This window comes from Nerophis ophidion, linkage group LG03 (assembly GCF_033978795.1).
Source record: "Nerophis ophidion isolate RoL-2023_Sa linkage group LG03, RoL_Noph_v1.0, whole genome shotgun sequence".
Classification (NCBI taxonomy): Eukaryota; Metazoa; Chordata; class Actinopteri; order Syngnathiformes; family Syngnathidae; genus Nerophis; species Nerophis ophidion.
The window spans coordinates 56,629,757-56,647,517 of record NC_084613.1 but is presented as its reverse complement, the minus strand read 5'-3'; the positions used below and the strand labels follow the sequence as shown (position 1 = coordinate 56,647,517).

Sequence of the window (17,761 nt, the reverse complement as noted above, 5' to 3'; positions counted from 1 at the left end):
CCCCTACAGTGCACCCTGTGTGCAATGAACACTTTATCTATTTTCCCAATTGTTGCATGTACTGTTCAATAATTAATCTTATTTTCTTTTACATCTGCCTCAGTTCCTTCTGCGAGTGCTGACCTCCTGGGTGCAAAGTATAGACGACGCGCCAAACTCCGCCACTGGCAGCAGGCCGCCCCCGGTGCCCGTTAGTGGCCCCAAAGCTGCCTGGTGGCCCTCGCTGTGCTTGGAGTTAGGCAACCTGCTGCAGGTCAACCCTGACGTCCTGAGACGACACCTGGTGTGCCAGCTGTACAATCAGGGCCTGGACCTGCAGGCCGAGGAGGTCGGGACACAGGACTATAATGCAGTGTGAGGCGGTAGTGACTTGGTGTCTCTGTCTCCCAGGTGATGTTAGAGGTGGAGGACAAGGACGTGCTCGGCTCGCAGCTGCTGGTGATTACAGGACAGAGGCTGAGCTACTCACTGCTGCACAGTCAGAACCAGACGCAGCCCGCTATGGAGCTGCTGGCCCGATTGCCTCCCACACTCTGTACGTGGCTCAAGGCTATGGTGAGGACGACTCTACTCTTTGTTTAACACGCGTGCTTATCTACACTCTCAACATTTATTTTTTTTTAGATTTAACTTGTTGCCAGAATTTTACAGTTAAAATTTACAGTCTTGTTTATCGCTGTTGATTGGTTCCAGATATGACCGTGATAACACATTTTCTGAGATGTAGGAATGACTATTGAATGTCTATAAGATTTAAGACCTCCTAAAATACATTTTCAACATTATGAGAAGCCTCTAGACATGAAATAACACCCTCTAGTCATCTTTACATGTTTTTCATCTACAAAATCCAAATCCTGTGAAGTTGGCACGTTGTGTAAATTGTAAATAAAAACAGAATACAAAGATTTGCAAATCCTTTTCAACCTATATTCAATTGAACACACTTTTGTTTTTGCAAATATTAGCTCATTTGGAATTTAATGCCTCTAACATGTTTAAAAAAAACTGGCTGAGAAAGTTGAGGAATGCTCATCAAACACTTATTTGGAACATCCCACAGGTGAACAGGCTAATTGAGAACAGGTGGGTGCTATGATTTGGTATAGAAGCAGCTTCCATGAAATGCTCAGTAATCACTTTGTGAACAAATGCGTGAGCAAATTGTCCAACAGTTTAAGAACAACATTTCTCAATGAGCTATTGCAAGGAATTTAGGGATTTCACCATCTACGGTCCGTAGTATCATCAAACGGTTCAGAGGATCTGCAGAAATCACTGCACGTATGTGATGATATACGATCCCTCAGGCGGTACTGCATCAAAGAGCGACATCAGTGTGTAAAGGATATGACCACAGGGGCTCAGGAACACTTCAGAAAATCACTGTTAGTAACTACAGTTGGTCGCTACATCTGTAAGTACAAGTTAAAACTCTACTATGCAAAGCAAAGCCATTTATCAACAACACCCAGAATCGCTGCCGGCTTCGCTGGGCCCGAACTCATCTAAGATGGACTGATGCAAAGTGTTCTGTGGTCTGACGAGTCCACATTTCTAGTTGTTTTTGGAAACTGTGGATATTGTCTCCTCCGCACCAAAGATGAAAAGAACCATCTGGATTTTTAGCTAGACGCAAAGTTCAAAAGCCAGCATCTGTGATGGTATGGGGTGTATTAGTGCCCAAGGCATGGGGAACTTACACATCTGTGAAGGCACCATTAATGCTGAAAGGTAGATACAGCTTTTGGAGCAACATATGTTGTCATCTAAGGCTTCCAAGCAATGGCTTCTTAATGGATGCCCCTGCTTTTTTCAGCAAGACAATGCCAAACCATATTCTGCACGTGTTACGCGGCTACGAAACTGGCCTACCTGTAGTCCAGACCTGTCTTCCATTGAAAATGTGTGGCACATTATGAAGCCTAAAATACGACAAAGGAAACCCCTGTCTGACAACATAAGCTGTACATCAAGCAAGAATGGGAAAGCGTTCCAGCTGAAAAGCTTCAAAAATTGGTCTCCACAGTTCCCAAACGTTTATTGAGTGTTGTTAAAAGGAGAGGCCACGTAACACAGTGGTAAAATGCCCCTGTGCCAACTTTTTTTTGTGTTGCTGCCATTAAATTCTAAGTTAATGATTATTTGCAAAATCAATACTTTTCTCAGTTTGAACATTAAATATATTGTCTTTACAGTCTATTCAATTGAATATAAGTTGAAAAGGATTTGCAAATAATTGTATTCTGTTTTTATTTACAATTTACACAACTTACCAACTTCACTGGTTTTTGGTTGGCTGGCTAAGGCTGAGCCAATCAGTGGCTCTGATACTAAACAGCATGTTCTGATTGGTTTGGTCTCCTCTTGTGGCCAATAATAATGTAGTATTGATGTTTATTTATCCATTTATGCTTAATGTAGGAACAAGAAAATGAAAAATACACTTATTTTATAAAAATAATAGATAATATCCCCCCAAAAATCTGCGATGTAGTGAAGCCACAATATTTGAATCACAATGTGGCGAGGGATGACTAACTCTTCGTAAAAACAACTGCAGATTTTAGCATCAAATTGGCATAAAATAACTGGTCGTTTTTCAATTTAAAGTAATCTGGTAAAAAAAACTATAAATGTTACAGTAAAATTCTACCAACGGACAGTTTTTTGAACCGTAAAATCGACATATATTTGTTTTCATGTAAGCTTACATAACTTAAGTATCCCTTTCCAAATGCTTGTCATGAATAGTTTAAACCTTGTGCACACCAAGGGTCCAAATCCAGCATTACATGTGTTTTTCAGTTTGAAAGTGAACGTTCTGAATTTTTTTAAATGAAACTGTTATTTAATTGCAACGTAGTTAGAATAGGATACAAACAATGTATACAAACATTCTCTTAAGACATCTTTCAGCTCCATAAGCTACCATTATAAATAATATTTTTGAACAGGCTGTAATCAAGTTAATTACCATGCTTTTACCATTAAAACCAAATGAATGTCATTCTTGCTGATTGAAAAGCAAAAAAATATTGGTTTGGCACTAAAAAGCCATCCACATAATTCTCAGAGCTTTGACACGCGTAAACAAGTTAAACTGCTATCAAATCGCTAAAATGCAATGCTCTCGGACAATTATATATAACATGTAATAAAATACTTCTTGTTCTGTTTTATTATACTTGTTTTGACAAAAAGACCATACAACATTAAAAAAAGCAAGTGCGTATAGTCGATCTTAATGATGCAAAAGCGCTAATATTTTGGTGTGACCCAGTTCCTTATACTGTATGTGGTCCATGCTAACGTGACTACAATATTTACTGCGGCATGTTGCAGGACCCCAGTGAGCTGCGGTGCCCCCTGGTGCCTCTGCCCCAGACCAGCAGACTGGTGTGCCGCTTGATTGAGATGCTTCCTGAGAACCACGCCCAGTACTCCCTGGCACTGCACCTCTTGGAGGCAGTGGACGCCCTCACCACGGAGGACTGACTAATAGCTCTTATCTAATCAAGTCAGATGTAAATGTCAGAAAGTTTATGATTCATCATGAGACTTATGTTCCATTATTCCAGTCATGCTAATTAAAGCTGAATTATTTCAGTCCATTTTTCATCCCATATTATTTGTATGTTGCATGAATTATAATGCACTATTATGCACTTGTAACTCCTCACTTGTTTGGTCATTTGTTTCTCTCAAAAGGTGCAGGACTGAGTCAGGTCTAGTGAAGATAAATGAGCTTATTTTTCTATGTAGATATTATGCAAACAGTTGTGCTTGTAGGCCTTTTATTCTGAAAGTCAAACATCCACTTCCTCTCACTGGGTCAACCAGAATAAACACATTTTCCTGTAATGCCTAAACTTTGGTTTAATTGTTGTTTTTTTACATAAGTACAATTTAAAAACATGATTTATGATACAAATGCGCTTATATGTACGTTATCACATAGTGATTTCCTGTAGCGAACTCTTCCATCATACTTTTATACACTCAATATGAAAATTGCCCTTAAAGCATTCCAACATAAATATATTAAACCGCCTCACAACATCTTGAGTCATATTTGTCCCCCAGCGTTCCCCCGTGCATACCCTCAGGCGGGCTGCAGGAATGGGAAGGGAACCACATCATGGAACCAAGTCTGTAATCCTTAAGTTTCTATGTCGACAAGCCCAACTACGAAACTTGTGAGACGACAGCCTGGCAGCGTAAACACAAACAGTCCGCTGACTCTGCAGTGTAGCGGCGACAACGAGGGCATCGGTTGGCAGAGGTGGGCACGGCGGCTATGTTGTAGCTGCATTCCTCACGGATTACACCACCTGAACATACACACAAATACTCGTATTTGTCATATTAATGAAGTTTGTGTGGTGCAGACACCCACCTTCCAGGTTGATGAGGAAGGTGCCATGGCTCAGCAGCGCATCAGGAGGAAGGTCCCGAGGCAACTCGCCACTCAGGTTGACCCGAGCTGCCATCATGAGCTCAGCCAACTGGGAGCAAGTAGATGACGGCTCCTCTTGGAGAGACTAGGAAAGTATGTTCATATTGCTTATTAATAACAGTGTCAACATTTTTAAAAAGTTACGATTTCAAAATACATAACAGGAAAAGGGTCCCCATAAAAAAATAATAATAATCAAATGAATCAAATAATTGTATGAACATTTAATAATGAATAAAATCAAACAATACATTTGAGTGGATTGATTTAATTTAAACACATTTCTAAAAGTAAAAGTCAAAGTGCGACAATATCTGCATATCACATTGAAATTTAGTGCATTAATGTTGTGCATTATTGAATAAATGTTTCTATGAATTGAACTAAAATTTTGATGGGAAAAATACAACTTATGGAAATATAGAAGGTGGACTGCTATGGAGGACAAAGTGGGACAAAATCAAATAAATATTTACCTAAATGTGTCTGATTACTTTTGATTGGAGTTAAATATATACATGTGTCACTGATTAATTTATTGTAAAATTAAATTTAATCATGTAATATTTTTTTTACTAGTATTTTGACAATTTCATGATTTATCAATTTCATGTTTAAAAAAATAATAATGATTTAGTGTTGGATTTATTGACTTAATTGACTCTATAACTATTTGAATATTTACTTTTTTATTTAAATTAGTCTCAAACACCATAGTTTCTTTCGCTTGCAATGATTGGCCTGGATCTGCTCGCTGAGTTTGACGGCTGAGTTTGACAAATAAAATATATTTAATGAAGCGCTGACAAGGGACAGCATTAAATGAATCAATCTTTAAATAATTACTTAAATGTGTCAATAAACACAAATGTTATTAAATGTGTCATTAATTGATATGTAAAATTTAATAAATTATTGATTTAATCATTTAATGATTTGATGAAGGACACATTTAAGCATTTATTTAAATATGTATTTTTTTTACTTTATTTTTGGCCCATTTTTCCCTTTGTCAGGGCTTTATGAATTTATTTGATCCATCAAACTCAGCCGTCATAGTCAGCGTGGATCCAATCTGACTTCTGACAAAATGAAGTCAATCTTTAAATAAATACTTGAATGTGTCATTAATGACTTCATGAAACCATTAACTGAATAAATAATTAAACATAATTTTGCAATAAATTAATGACACATTTAATAACATATTTATGTATTCAATTAAAACTATAATCAATTATTGACACAAATAAGTTAATTATTTAAAGATGGATTTATAAAATTTTTAAAAGTCTTACGTTTTCATTTAATGATCCTGCAGACTGACTAAATAAAGTAAACAACAAACAAACTTTAAAAAGTTGGAAGTTACTAGAAGAATTGTTGCTACCTCCATCAGCTCAAACAGCAGACCAGGTTCAATGGCGATGCTGAGGTCAAACTGGGCGGGGTTCTTGCCTGGAACAGAAGACAGGAAGGAGTCCCTGATGGCACACGCTCCCTCCACCGCCTCCTCCAGTCCGGGTCGCCTCCACACGGAGCTGCTTTTGATCCAGCCGCTCCTGAACAAGGTCTCTTCTTCTGCACCAACATAGCCAGGAAGCGTGGGGACCGAGCGCAATCATCATCATCATCATAATCATAATCAGCCGCAGCAGCAGCGCCACCTACTGTCATGTCCTGGTGCGTGCCAGTAGACTTCCTCAGCCAAATGAGGCAGGATGGGAGCAATGGATCTTGTTACGCCGTCCAGGATCTCCTCCAAGGCTGTCTGGCAGGACCTTCTGCCTAAGGAGTCCTCCGCATCACAGTACAACCTGCGAGCAGGAAGTGTCACAGCGGGAAGAACTTGGCCAAACAATCCTTGGCTTTGCTCCTTCAAATCTACACAGTTCCATCTCAAGCCCGATTGCTTGTCTTGTGTTTGTAAAAAAATAAAAAATAAAAAGCTTGCCTGTCTTTGATGATGCTGAAGAAAAAACTGGACAAGTCCCTGTTCACGAAGGCTTGAAGGAGGCGTATGACTCGGCCGGCATCAAACTCATTGTAAGCGTCTGTCACCTGAAAGTAATTAATACAAGTAATAGAAATCAGCCTTGACAGTATTCAACATGGTAGTATTATTAGTAGTAGCAATAGTAATAATAGTAATGACCTTTCTTAATTATGGAATCCAGTCAACTTCCTTTGGTTTCACTTCATCAAACTGTGCATGAAAGTGACGTCGGGGCCCCACATTGGGGCCTTTGTGCATTTATACATGCCCCTAAAGCTGACCAACACGCCAGATTGTAGTCAGCTGGAGGCGTGTTTTAATGAAATTAAACAATGGATGTCCCCTATCTTTTTGCAACTCAATGCTAAGAAAAGGGAAATGCTGATTATCGGTCCTGCTAGACACCGACACCTATTTAGTAATACAACCAAACAATTACACAAGGCAACTCGGTAAAGAATCTGGGTAAAATCTTTGACCCAAATCTCTCGTTTGAGTCACACACACTAGGAGTGTTAGTAAAACAGCCTTCTTTCATCTCCGTAATATCTTTACAATTCGTTCCATTTTGTCCACTAGCAACGCTGAGATCATTATTCCTGTGTTTGTTACGTCTCGTCTCGACTACTGTAACGTATTATTTTCGGGTCTCCCCATGTCTAGCATTAAAAGATTACAGTTGGAACAAAATGCGGCTGCTAGACTTTTGACAAGAACAAGAAAGTTTGATCACATTACGCCTGTACTGGCTCACCTGCACTGGCTTCCTGTGCACTTAAGATGTGACTTTAAGGTTTTATTACTTACGTATAAAATACTACACGGTCTAGCTCCATCCTATCTTGCCGATCGTATTGTACCATATGTCCCGGCAAGAAATCTGCATTCAAAGGACTCCGGCCTATTAGTGATTCCCAGAGCCCAAAAAAAGTCTGTGGGCTATAGAGCGTTTTCCATTCGGGCTCCAGTACTCTGGAATACCCTCCCGGTAACAGTTCGAGATGCTACCTCAGTAGAAGCATTTAAGTCTCATCTTAAAACTCATTTGTATACTCTAGCCTTTAAATGGATCCCTGTTTTAGACCAGTTGATCTGCCATTGCGTTTCTGCTCTGCACCCCTCTCCTTCGTGGAGGCGGGGGCACAGGTTCGGATGAAGCGCTAGCTGTCCAAAGTCGGGAACCGGGGTGGACCGCTCGCCTGTGCATCGGTTGGGGACGTCTCTGCGCTGCTGACCTGTCTCCGTTCGGGATGTTCTCCTGCTGGCCCCACTATGGACTGGACTCTTACAATATTATGCTAGATTCACTCGACGTCCATTGCGCCGGTCGCCCAGGGAGGTCCCCACATCTGCGGTCCCCTCCAAGGTTTGTCATTGTCCCATTGGGTTGAGTTTTTTCTTGTCCTGATGTGGGATCTGAGCCAAGGATGTCCTTGTGGCTTGTGCAGCCCTTTGAGACACTCGTGATTTAGAGCTATATAAGTAAACAATGATTGATACTGGAGTCTAACAAATAGCGCATTTTACTTGTCAATTAAAACAACACATTTCAAAAATATGTGATTTGGTCCAATTTGGCCTGCAGTGTAAACAAAGTGTTTCATACATACATGAAAAATAAAAGGGCTGTTTGCCATGTTCACACAAAAGCTTAGAAGGTGCAAACTTTCTAATATGTTTTAAGCAATAGATCCCGCCCTCTCTGTTTTTAGCAAAAGACGACATTACACGTTATTAGCTAATGAAAGCGATTGGGCTCGCTAACGTTAGCTACCATGGAATGTTTATTCTATCATAACAATAACAAGACTTAAAATTGTTGGTTGCTTTTCTAGGACTGATTCTGTGAATTTGCACGCGCTCCCTGCTTGTATGTGTAGAGGAGACAATGATGAGTAACAATCATGGACGCCAAACAAATGCCTCAGGCTGACAAGCAAAATGTATACTATTAGTAATTGTGAAAAATATTAATTTTGAAAGTAATATGTTCTTTAAACCACTAAAAGTCTGTGCAAACTAACAGTGACATATTACATGATGAGAGGAAGGAAGTGATTACACTGCAGCTCCGTCTCACGTATGCTTATCAACGTATATTAACTGTCAAAAACAAAAAATATTAAGAGTATTATATTATCTAATATTTTATAGCTGCTGGATGACTTAAAAGGGCTGTTTGCAACCTTCACACAGATGCCCAGAGGGCGCTAATTTTCCAACGTATTTTACACACTATATCCCGACCTCTTACGGCTTCCTCTACGTAATTATTGAACACCTGCACCCACATTAGCTTTAGGTGCTGTTAGCTAACAAAAGCAATTTGTGTAGCTGGCGTCAGCTTTCATTGAATATATATTCCATCATAACAACAACATGACTGCTAATTGTTTATTGCTTGTCTTGGACTGCCTTTGTATGTGTGCACACTGTCCCTGTTTGTACGTTGTTGAGGAGACCGGGTGAGTGACCTCTGTAAACATTTTTACGGGCCGGTAAAATGTATATATTTTATATAACATAATCGTTATATTTGTGAGAAATATAAACAATTGGCAAACAAATATGTTCTGTTAAACCACAAATAAATGATAAATGGGTTGTACTTGTATAGCGCTTTTCTACCTTCAAGGTACTCAAAGCGCTTTGACACTACTTCCACATTTACCCATTCACACACACATTCACACATTGATGGAGGGAGCTGCCATGCAAGGCGCCAACCAGCACCCATCAGGAGCAAGGGTGAAGTGTCTTGCTAAGGACACAACGGACGTGACGAAGTTGGTACTAGGTGGGATTTGAACCAGGGACCCTCGGGTTGCGCACGGCCACTCTCCCACTGCGACAATGGTTTTCTTTTATTATTTGCTGTGAAAAATGTTTCTGTGAAGAAGTTGCAAACAGCACCTTTAAATGGCTCATTAAAACAAATTCAATGGATGCTATTTGGTGTCTGCTGCGGTTTTGTTTATTTTATTAATGACGTTAGCTTTTTCATATAGAAGATATATTACCATTACTGCTATGAAAAAAAATGTACGCATTTTACTATATATTGTTCTTCATATATGTAGTTGGGTGCCTTATTTACATGAGCATTTTGGGTGCATACGGGGATTTCACCACAGAGTCCCTTGATCATTTTTCTGCACATTCATGTTATCATGCTCTTAACTGTGTGCTGTGTGTTGAACCAGCAGCACACATCTATAATCTGTAACACCTTTACAATCTATACAACAGAAGAATATGTACACTGACACTTAATTCAGTGCGCCAGGCTGTGGAACACATGACCAGCGCATTTGTGCGCCTGAAATGACAAACACAAGAAAATGCAAAAAAAATGAAGTATTTTCATGTAGGATATTTGTTATAGTGATATATTTCCTGAATAAAAAAAACAAACAACATTTTAAAAGATTACCAGCAGACTGCAAAATGGATCGAGTGCATTAATCTAAATCTGTCATTCATCAGCAATACAATTATAAAATGAAATTGCTGAATAGATGACATGTCTAAGACTTTTTATTTCTGACCATTCACCAAAATGTTGACACACAAACTTAGGACAAAGAATTCTCGTCTGTCCATCTTCTGATTCTGCAGCTGTCTGCGAATGTCAGTTTGGACCCCCAAATAGTGCTCCTAAAACAGTAATGATTAGTGTTGATGAATCACATTGCGCGTGCTAAATGTGCGTTTTGATGATCAGCATATATTCTGCATATTAATGAAGACAGACACAAAATTGATTGTGCGCCTTATTCTGCTCATTTAACAGACGCAATACACTTTGCACACATTTGGTGATCATATTTTCGTGTGCTATCAGGTTTGCACATGTTTTAGTACACGCGAACCTTGAGTAAATCAGGCCTTAAGTGTGCATATTATTAAGTGTGCATTTAAAATGGACATGATTAAGTTATTATTAAGATATTATTAAGGGTACATATTAATATTATTATTATTATTATTATTATTACCTACTCAGTGGCCTAGTGGGAAGCGTGTCCGCCCTGAGATCGGTAGGTCGTGAGTTCAAACCCCAGCTGAGACATACCAAAGACGATAAAAATGGGACCCATTACCTCCCTGTTTGGCACTCAGCATTAAGGGTTGGGCTTGGGGGTTAAATCACCAAAAATTATTCCCAGGCGCGGCACCGCTGCTGCCCACTGCTCCCCTCACCTCCCAGGGGATGATCAAGGGTGATGGGTCAAATGCAGAGAAAAATTTGGCCACACCTAGTGTGTGTGTGACAATCATCGGTACTTTAACTTTTACTTTATTAAGTTTGCATTTAAAATGGATAATTTGAGACACAGCCTAGCTTCTTAGAATATTAAAAATGTGGTTACCGGTTCCAGCTGACAGTACCTTCATGCTGTACTCGCGCAGCAGGTGCAACATGTACTGGTCTATGTACACCATCTCCTTGGGGTCCACAGCCTGAGTTTGCAGGTCAAAGCCGTGCAGACTGCCGAGCAGATACCGCAAAGTGTTTCTGAGCTGCAAGAGAAGAACAGAATAAAGGTGAGGAAGAACCAATTAGAGTTGCTTCCATGGGATTTCCACCAAGCTGTGCTTCTACCTTGTGGATGTTATCCCGGGCCGAGTTCAGAGCAGAGGGTCCGATCTGGATCTCTGAAAATATGTTGGACTCGGCCACCCACCACCGAAGCACATCTGCCCCGTAGGCTGGCATGCTGGCATCCTGATGGAACGATCATGTGGACCACAGACTCATCAGTAGAGACACAATGTCAGGCTGACTACCACACCAATACCAATAGCTTTCATTTCAGCCAGAGCCTATGTTATTCCTTACGTGACATTTTTTTTCGATATTAAGTGTGGAAACATATTTTCTATTCCCCTTTGTAGCGTGTGAGGACTGCACACAATAAATGTCTCGTAAACCATCATGCCAGGATGTCGCTGCTCAAACTGCCTTAGATAAGTTTACCTTCCCACCATTGATGACCGTATCAGGATCGACAACATTCCCAACAGACTTGGACATTTTCTCTCCCTTCTCGCTGACAGCAAAGCCATGGACCACCAGTGACCTACACGCACACACAATTTGATTTTAGTTAAAGTAAAAGTACCAATGATTGTCACACACGCACTAGGTGTGGTGAAATTTGTCCTCTGCATTTGACCCATACCCTTGTTCACCCCCTGGGAGGTGAGGGGAGCAGAGGGCAGCAGCTGTGGCCGCGCCCGGGAATCCTTTTGGGTGAGTGATTTAACCCCCAATTCCAACCCTTGATGCTGAGTGCCAAGCAGGGTGGTAATGGGTACCATTTTTATAGTCTTAGGTATGACTCGGCCGGGGTTTGAACTTACAACCTACTGATCTTAGGGCGGACACTCTAACCACTAGGCCACTAGGAGAATCTGTATGCAAAAGTGCTGATGAAAAAAAAAGGTTTCTCTCTGAGTTACGATGGCATGAATGGAAACAAAACTTCCACCCCAGAATTTAATGGAACCAACCCCCTTTTGTCAATAATTGCTTAATAAGTCAATTGTCAATAAGTCTTTTTTAAACAGTAAGTCAATATTGTACCAATTCCTATATACCGGTGTTCAACTGTAGTAATTTTGTGTGCATGTTAGCTGTTTAATAATAAAAATCAATTTTTTCTGTAACATTTAAGAATGAACGGATTATGATAACTGCACTGTCCAGTTGCTGTATCTTGTTTTTGTATTACATCTCACAGTCTCATTCATAAGTATTATATAGTAGACTTATACAGTACAAGATGTTGACGATGGCAGAAGTGTATAGGCCATGGCGTGTTGAAGAGCTAGGAAGTAGTCTTTGCCATAAAGCTGAAGGTGCCAGTCTAGTCGTATGTGGTGCCTTACAAAGTGTTGCTACTGTAAGTGTAAAGTAGTTGTTTCCTCGCTAAGTGCATGAGCGTTTTGTGCTTTAGTGTTTAGTCTGCAATCGGACGCAGACTAAACAAGCAACCAGAAGTATCAAAATATTGCAGCGTTTTAAGTTTACGTGAATTGGTCGGTGTCTATGAGAGTACCAAATTCGGTCCCCACCGCTACAGTAGTGAAGTGAATTATATTTATATAGCACTTTTTCTCTAGTGACTCAAAGCGCTTTACAGAGTGAGACCCAAAATCTAATTTTTACATTTAAACCAGTGTGGGTGGCACTGGGAGCAGGTGGGTAAAGTGTCTTGCCCAAGGACACAACAGCAGTGACTAGGATGGCAGAAGCAGGGATTGAACCTGCAACATGGGCGGCATAGCTCGGTTGGTAGAGTGGCCGTGTCAGCAACTTGAGGGTTGCAGGTTCGATTCTCGCTTGTGCCATCCTAGTTACTGCTGTTGTGTCCTTGGGCAAGACACTCTACCCACCTGCTCCCAGTGCCACCCACACTGGTTTACATGTAACTTAGATATTGGGTGTCACCATGTAAAGCGCTTTGAGTCACTTGAGAAAAGCGCTATATAAATATAATTCACTTCACTTCACAACCCTCAAGTTGCTGGCACGGCTCCTCTACCAACCGAGCTATACCGCCCCAGTAACTGCTGGGCAGGATGTACACTGACTACTCTAAGTTATATCCAACTTTCATCTATATAGTGTATTCACTTTTGTAAATGGTAAATCGTTTGACTTGTATAGCGCTTTTCTACTTTTTTTTAAGGAACTCAGAGCACTTTGACACTATTTCCACAGTGATGGCGGGAGCTGCCATGCAAGGCGCTAACCTGGACCCATCAGGAGCAAAGGTGAAATGTCTTGCCCAAGGACACAACGGACATGACTAGGATGGTAGAAGGTGGGGATTGAACCAGTCACCCTCAGATTGCTGGCACGGCCACTCTCCCAAGTGCGCCACGCTATCCCCCTTTGTGAAATTGCGCATATCTTATGCCAGGGAAAACTCATCAGTTCATGTAGCAATTTGTTGTGCTTTTGTGGCATATTATAACAGCGTTTTAGCCACTGTGACCCTAGGCGGTAGGAGTTTACCTATAAAACCTTGGTGGAGGTCTGCACTTACTTGTAAGGTGCTTTGTTCCTGACGGCGATGCTCGTGAGCAGCGACGACTGAAACCAGCCTCCGATCTGGTCCTTCCCTTCTACGTACATGTCTGCCCTGCTGTCGGTCTCTTCAGAGACCATGGATGGAGGAAAAAGGACATACATTTTCACACTTATGCCAGCAAAGAGCATTGAGAGCAGGGTTAGGACAAGATCATATGAGAGCGAAATGCCAGCCGCTGTTAGATGAGTGACCTGAAGTTTAATAAAAAGAACAGTTAAGGAATACGTTTTAGACTCCATTCAAAACAACCAAAGAAGGATCACTGCCTCAGCCTGAACAAGTGAAGAAAGCAGGAGAAGTCCTGCATGCAAAGGAAGGTGTTGTCACAAGGAGCTTAAGCAATTAAAAAGCCTCCTCTTAGCACATTCCAAAGCTTCCAGTAAAAATGTCCGTCTGAAGAAGAGTGACAGCCAGAGCGCATCTGTAACTAAAGCCCAAGTAAGGGAGAACGAGCCATCAGGGTGACAAAAAAAGAGGAAAAAAAGCTAGCGTGGGTTATCAAATTGGACCAATAACCTGTGACCAGCGGTTTGCGTAGTGACGCTGGGAGCCAGCTAAGACGGGACTCTGGCTCCTCAGAGTCTCCTTCCAGCTCCTCTGGAAATGATAACAACCAAACAGGAAACATTTAAAGTCAAACACTGAAAAATTGAAGTCTCATCCAAGACTAACAAGTTAGATCATTATGGAGAGCTGGTGGGTTTCCAGCCAGAATAGATAGAATATTTTACTGACACCCACACACAGGGACAATTTAGCTAATACAGAGTTTTTTTACGTGAAAACAAATTTAAGTAATATATTGTATGAATGGATGTAATAGTGGGGCAGCATGGTGTAACAGGGGTTAGTGCATGTGCCTCACAATATGAAGGTCCTGAGTAGTCCTGAGTTCAATCAGGGGTTCGGGATCTTTCACTTCCAAAGACATGCACCTGGCGAAAAGTTGATTGGCAACACTAAATGGGCCCTAGTGTGTGAATGTGAGTGTGAATGTTGTCTGTCTATCTGTGTTGGCCCTGCGATGAGGTGGCGACTTGTCCAGGGTGTACGCCGACTTCTCCCTGAATGCAGCTGAGATAGGCTCCAGCACCCCCCACAACCCCGAAAGGGACAAGCGGTAGAACATGGATGGATGGATGGATGTAATAGTCTATTACCCGCACACTATTGGCCATAATTAGTTTGAAAAACATTTCAAATATCCTCAAAATGTTCCTGTAGTATTTTGAATAACGCGCATCTGAATAATCTGTCAGCATCTGATTAATAATGGAACGGAGTTGGCATCCGGCAAAACTGAGTAAAGTTGAAGAAGGTATTTCAAGTTACCGTATTTTTCAGACTATAAGTCGCAGTTTTTTTCATAGTTTGGCCGGGGGTGCGACTTATACTCAGGAGTGACTTATGTGTGAAATTATTAATACATTACCATGAAATATCAAATATTATTTAGCTCATTCACGTAAGAGACTAGACGTATAAGATTTCATGGGATTTATCGATTAGGAGTGACAGACTTTTTGTTTGTTAAAGGTATAGAATTGTTCTATATGTTATAGTTATTTGAATGACTCTTACCATAATATGTTACGTTAACATACCAGGCACCTTCTCAGTTGGTTATTTATGCGTTATATAACTTACACTTATTCAGCCTGTTGTTCACTATTCTTTATTTATTTTAAATTGCCTTTCAAATATCTATTCTTGGTGTTGGATTTTATCAAATACATTTCCCCCAAAAATGCGACTTATACTCCAGTGCGACTTATATATATGTTTTCTTCCCTCTTTATTATGCATTTTCGACAGGTACGACTTATACTCTGGAGCGACTTATACTCCGAAAAATATGGTAATTAATGGATTTCTTGTTCAACCTGTGAAAATTACTCTAATTTTTCATTACTATTGACAATAACATCTGCTTTACGCCGTGGATGTCTTTTAATTTATTTCTGTTTGGGACATTAAGACACTTTGCAAGTTCTCTCTGTGTGGGTGTGGGTTCTTATTGGGTACTTTGGCTTCTTCCCACATTCCAAAAATATGCATGTTAGGTTAATTGGAGACTCTAGATTGTCCATAGGTATGAATGTTGAGTGTGAATGATTGCTTGTCTATGTATGTGCCCTGCGATTGTCTGGCAAACAGTCTAGGGTGTTCCCTACCTCTCACCAAGTCAGCTAGGATGGGCTCCAGCTTACCCCACAATCTTAACGAGGATAAGATAGAAAACTGATGGATGTACGAGTGGGTTCTGCTAATTTTTGTTGGCCTGTCATTAAGTTTGTCCCTTGCACGTTAGCATTAAGCCATCGGTAAGGGAGCTAACCTTCATCCTGAATAATTGAACTGCTTTTCAGTTTATACCAAACTGTATTATTATTTGATTCCTACATTTATACGTACTTCATGTGTCATATTTGGCAAACTAAATTCCAAGAATCAGGGAGGGCAGGATATAGTGCAGCCTATGTTACATAGTACAATAAATAACAACAATTGAAAAAGCTAACAAAATTCTAATATATAAGACTATACTATTAGCTAATAAATTTATGTATGTATGTAGCTTCCCAGAAAATACTCAGTCTTTCACAAGAAAAAATGGGGCGAGGTACACCTCTTTGTTCACAACTGCGTGAGCAAATAGTCAAACAGCTTAAAAACAACGTTTCTCAAAGTGCAATTGCAAGAAATTTAGGGGTTTCAACATCTACGGTCCGTAATATCATCAAAAGATTCAGAGAATCTGGAGAAATCACTCCACGTAAGGGGCATGGCCGTAAACCAACATTGAATGACCATCACCTTCGATCCCTCAGACGGCACTGTATCAAAAACCAACAACAAATCCCACGAATTGGTATGTCAGACTTAGCCCTGTCTTGGTTTAACTCTTATCTTACTGATAGGATGCAGTGTGTCTCCCATAACAATGTGACCTCGGACTACGTTAAGGTAACGTGTGGAGTTCCCCAGGGTTCGGTCCTTGGCCCTGCACTCTTCAGCATCTACATGCTGCCGCTAGGTGACATCATACGCAAATACGGTATTAGCTTTCACTGTTATGCTGATGACACCCAACTCTACATGCCCCTAAAGCTGACCAACACGCCGGATTGTAGTCAGTTGGAGGCGTGTCTTAATGAAATTAAACAATGGATGTCCGCTAACTTTTTGCAACTCAACGCCAAAAAAACGGAAATGCTGATTATCGGTCCTGCTAGACACCGAACTCTATTTAATAATACAACTCTAACATTTGACAACCAAACAATTAAACAAGGCGACACGGTAAAGAATCTGGGTATTATCTTCGACCCAACTCTATCCTTTGAGGCACACATTAAAAGCGTTACTAAAACGGCCTTCTTTCATCTCCGTAATATCGCAAAAATTCGCTCCATTCTGTCCACTAAAGACGCTGAGATCATTATCCATGCGTTTGTTACGTCTCGCCTCGACTACTGTAACGTATTATTTTCGGGTCTCCCCATGTCTAGCATTAAAAGATTACAGTTGGTACAAAATGCGGCTGCTAGACTTTTGACAAGAACAAGAAAGTTTGATCACATTACGCCTGTACTGGCTCACCTGCACTGGCTTCCTGTGCACTTAAGATGTGATTTTAAGGTTTTACTACTTACGTATAAAATACTACACGGTCTAGCTCCATCCTATCTTGCCAATTGTATTGTACCATATGTCCCGGCAAGAAATCTGCGTTCAAAGGACTCCGGCTTGTTAGTGATTCCCAAAGCCCAAAAAAAGTCTGCGGGCTATAGAGCGTTTTCCGTTCGGGCTCCAGTACTCTGGAATGCCCTCCCGGTAACAGTTCGAGATGCCACCTCAGTAGAAGCATTTAAGTCTCACCTTAAAACTCATTTGTATACTCTAGCCTTTAAATAGACTCCCTTTTTAGACCAGTTGATCTGCCGTTTCTTTTCTTTTTCTTCTATGTCCCACTCTCCCTTGTGGAGGGGGTCCGGTCCGATCCGGTGGCCATGTACTGCTTGCCTGTGTATCGGCTGGGGACATCTCTGCGATGCTGATCCGCCTCCGCTTGGGATGGTTTCCTGCTGGCTCCGCTGTGAACGGGACTCTCGCTGCTGTGTTGGATCCGCTTTGGACTGGACTCTCGCGACTGTGTTGGATCCATTGTGGATTGAACTTTCACAGTATCATGTTAGACCC

At 40.9% G+C, this 17,761-nt stretch overlaps 2 protein-coding genes across 4 annotated transcripts in view; one reads left to right on the top strand and one right to left on the bottom strand.

Moving 5' to 3' along the window:
* rab3gap2 (RAB3 GTPase activating protein subunit 2 (non-catalytic)) overlaps window positions 1-3,872 on the top strand; it is a 33,351-nt gene extending 29,479 nt beyond the window's left edge. The window contains exons 33-35 of the mRNA XM_061895671.1: window positions 104-328; window positions 391-555; window positions 3,346-3,872. Coding sequence (XP_061751655.1) covers window positions 104-328; window positions 391-555; window positions 3,346-3,498 — 543 coding nt within the window. The 3' untranslated portion in view covers window positions 3,499-3,872. The remainder of the gene's footprint in view (window positions 1-103; window positions 329-390; window positions 556-3,345) is intronic.
* Window positions 3,781-17,761, bottom strand: part of iars2 (isoleucyl-tRNA synthetase 2, mitochondrial) — a 36,984-nt gene continuing 23,003 nt past the window's right edge. For 2 of the 3 annotated variants that reach the window (XM_061895672.1, XM_061895674.1), the window contains 10 exons: window positions 14,075-14,155; window positions 13,514-13,622; window positions 11,437-11,539; window positions 11,062-11,184; window positions 10,848-10,979; window positions 6,414-6,520; window positions 6,131-6,276; window positions 5,850-6,040; window positions 4,400-4,544; window positions 3,781-4,334 (listed from right to left, as the gene is read on the bottom strand). In XM_061895672.1, the coding sequence (XP_061751656.1) occupies window positions 4,189-4,334; window positions 4,400-4,544; window positions 5,850-6,040; window positions 6,131-6,276; window positions 6,414-6,520; window positions 10,848-10,979; window positions 11,062-11,184; window positions 11,437-11,539; window positions 13,514-13,622; window positions 14,075-14,155 (1,283 nt within the window). In that variant the 3' untranslated portion in view covers window positions 3,781-4,188. The remainder of the gene's footprint in view (window positions 4,335-4,399; window positions 4,545-5,849; window positions 6,041-6,130; window positions 6,277-6,413; window positions 6,521-10,847; window positions 10,980-11,061; window positions 11,185-11,436; window positions 11,540-13,513; window positions 13,623-14,074; window positions 14,156-17,761) is intronic. The other variant, XM_061895673.1, reaches the window with a different exon arrangement.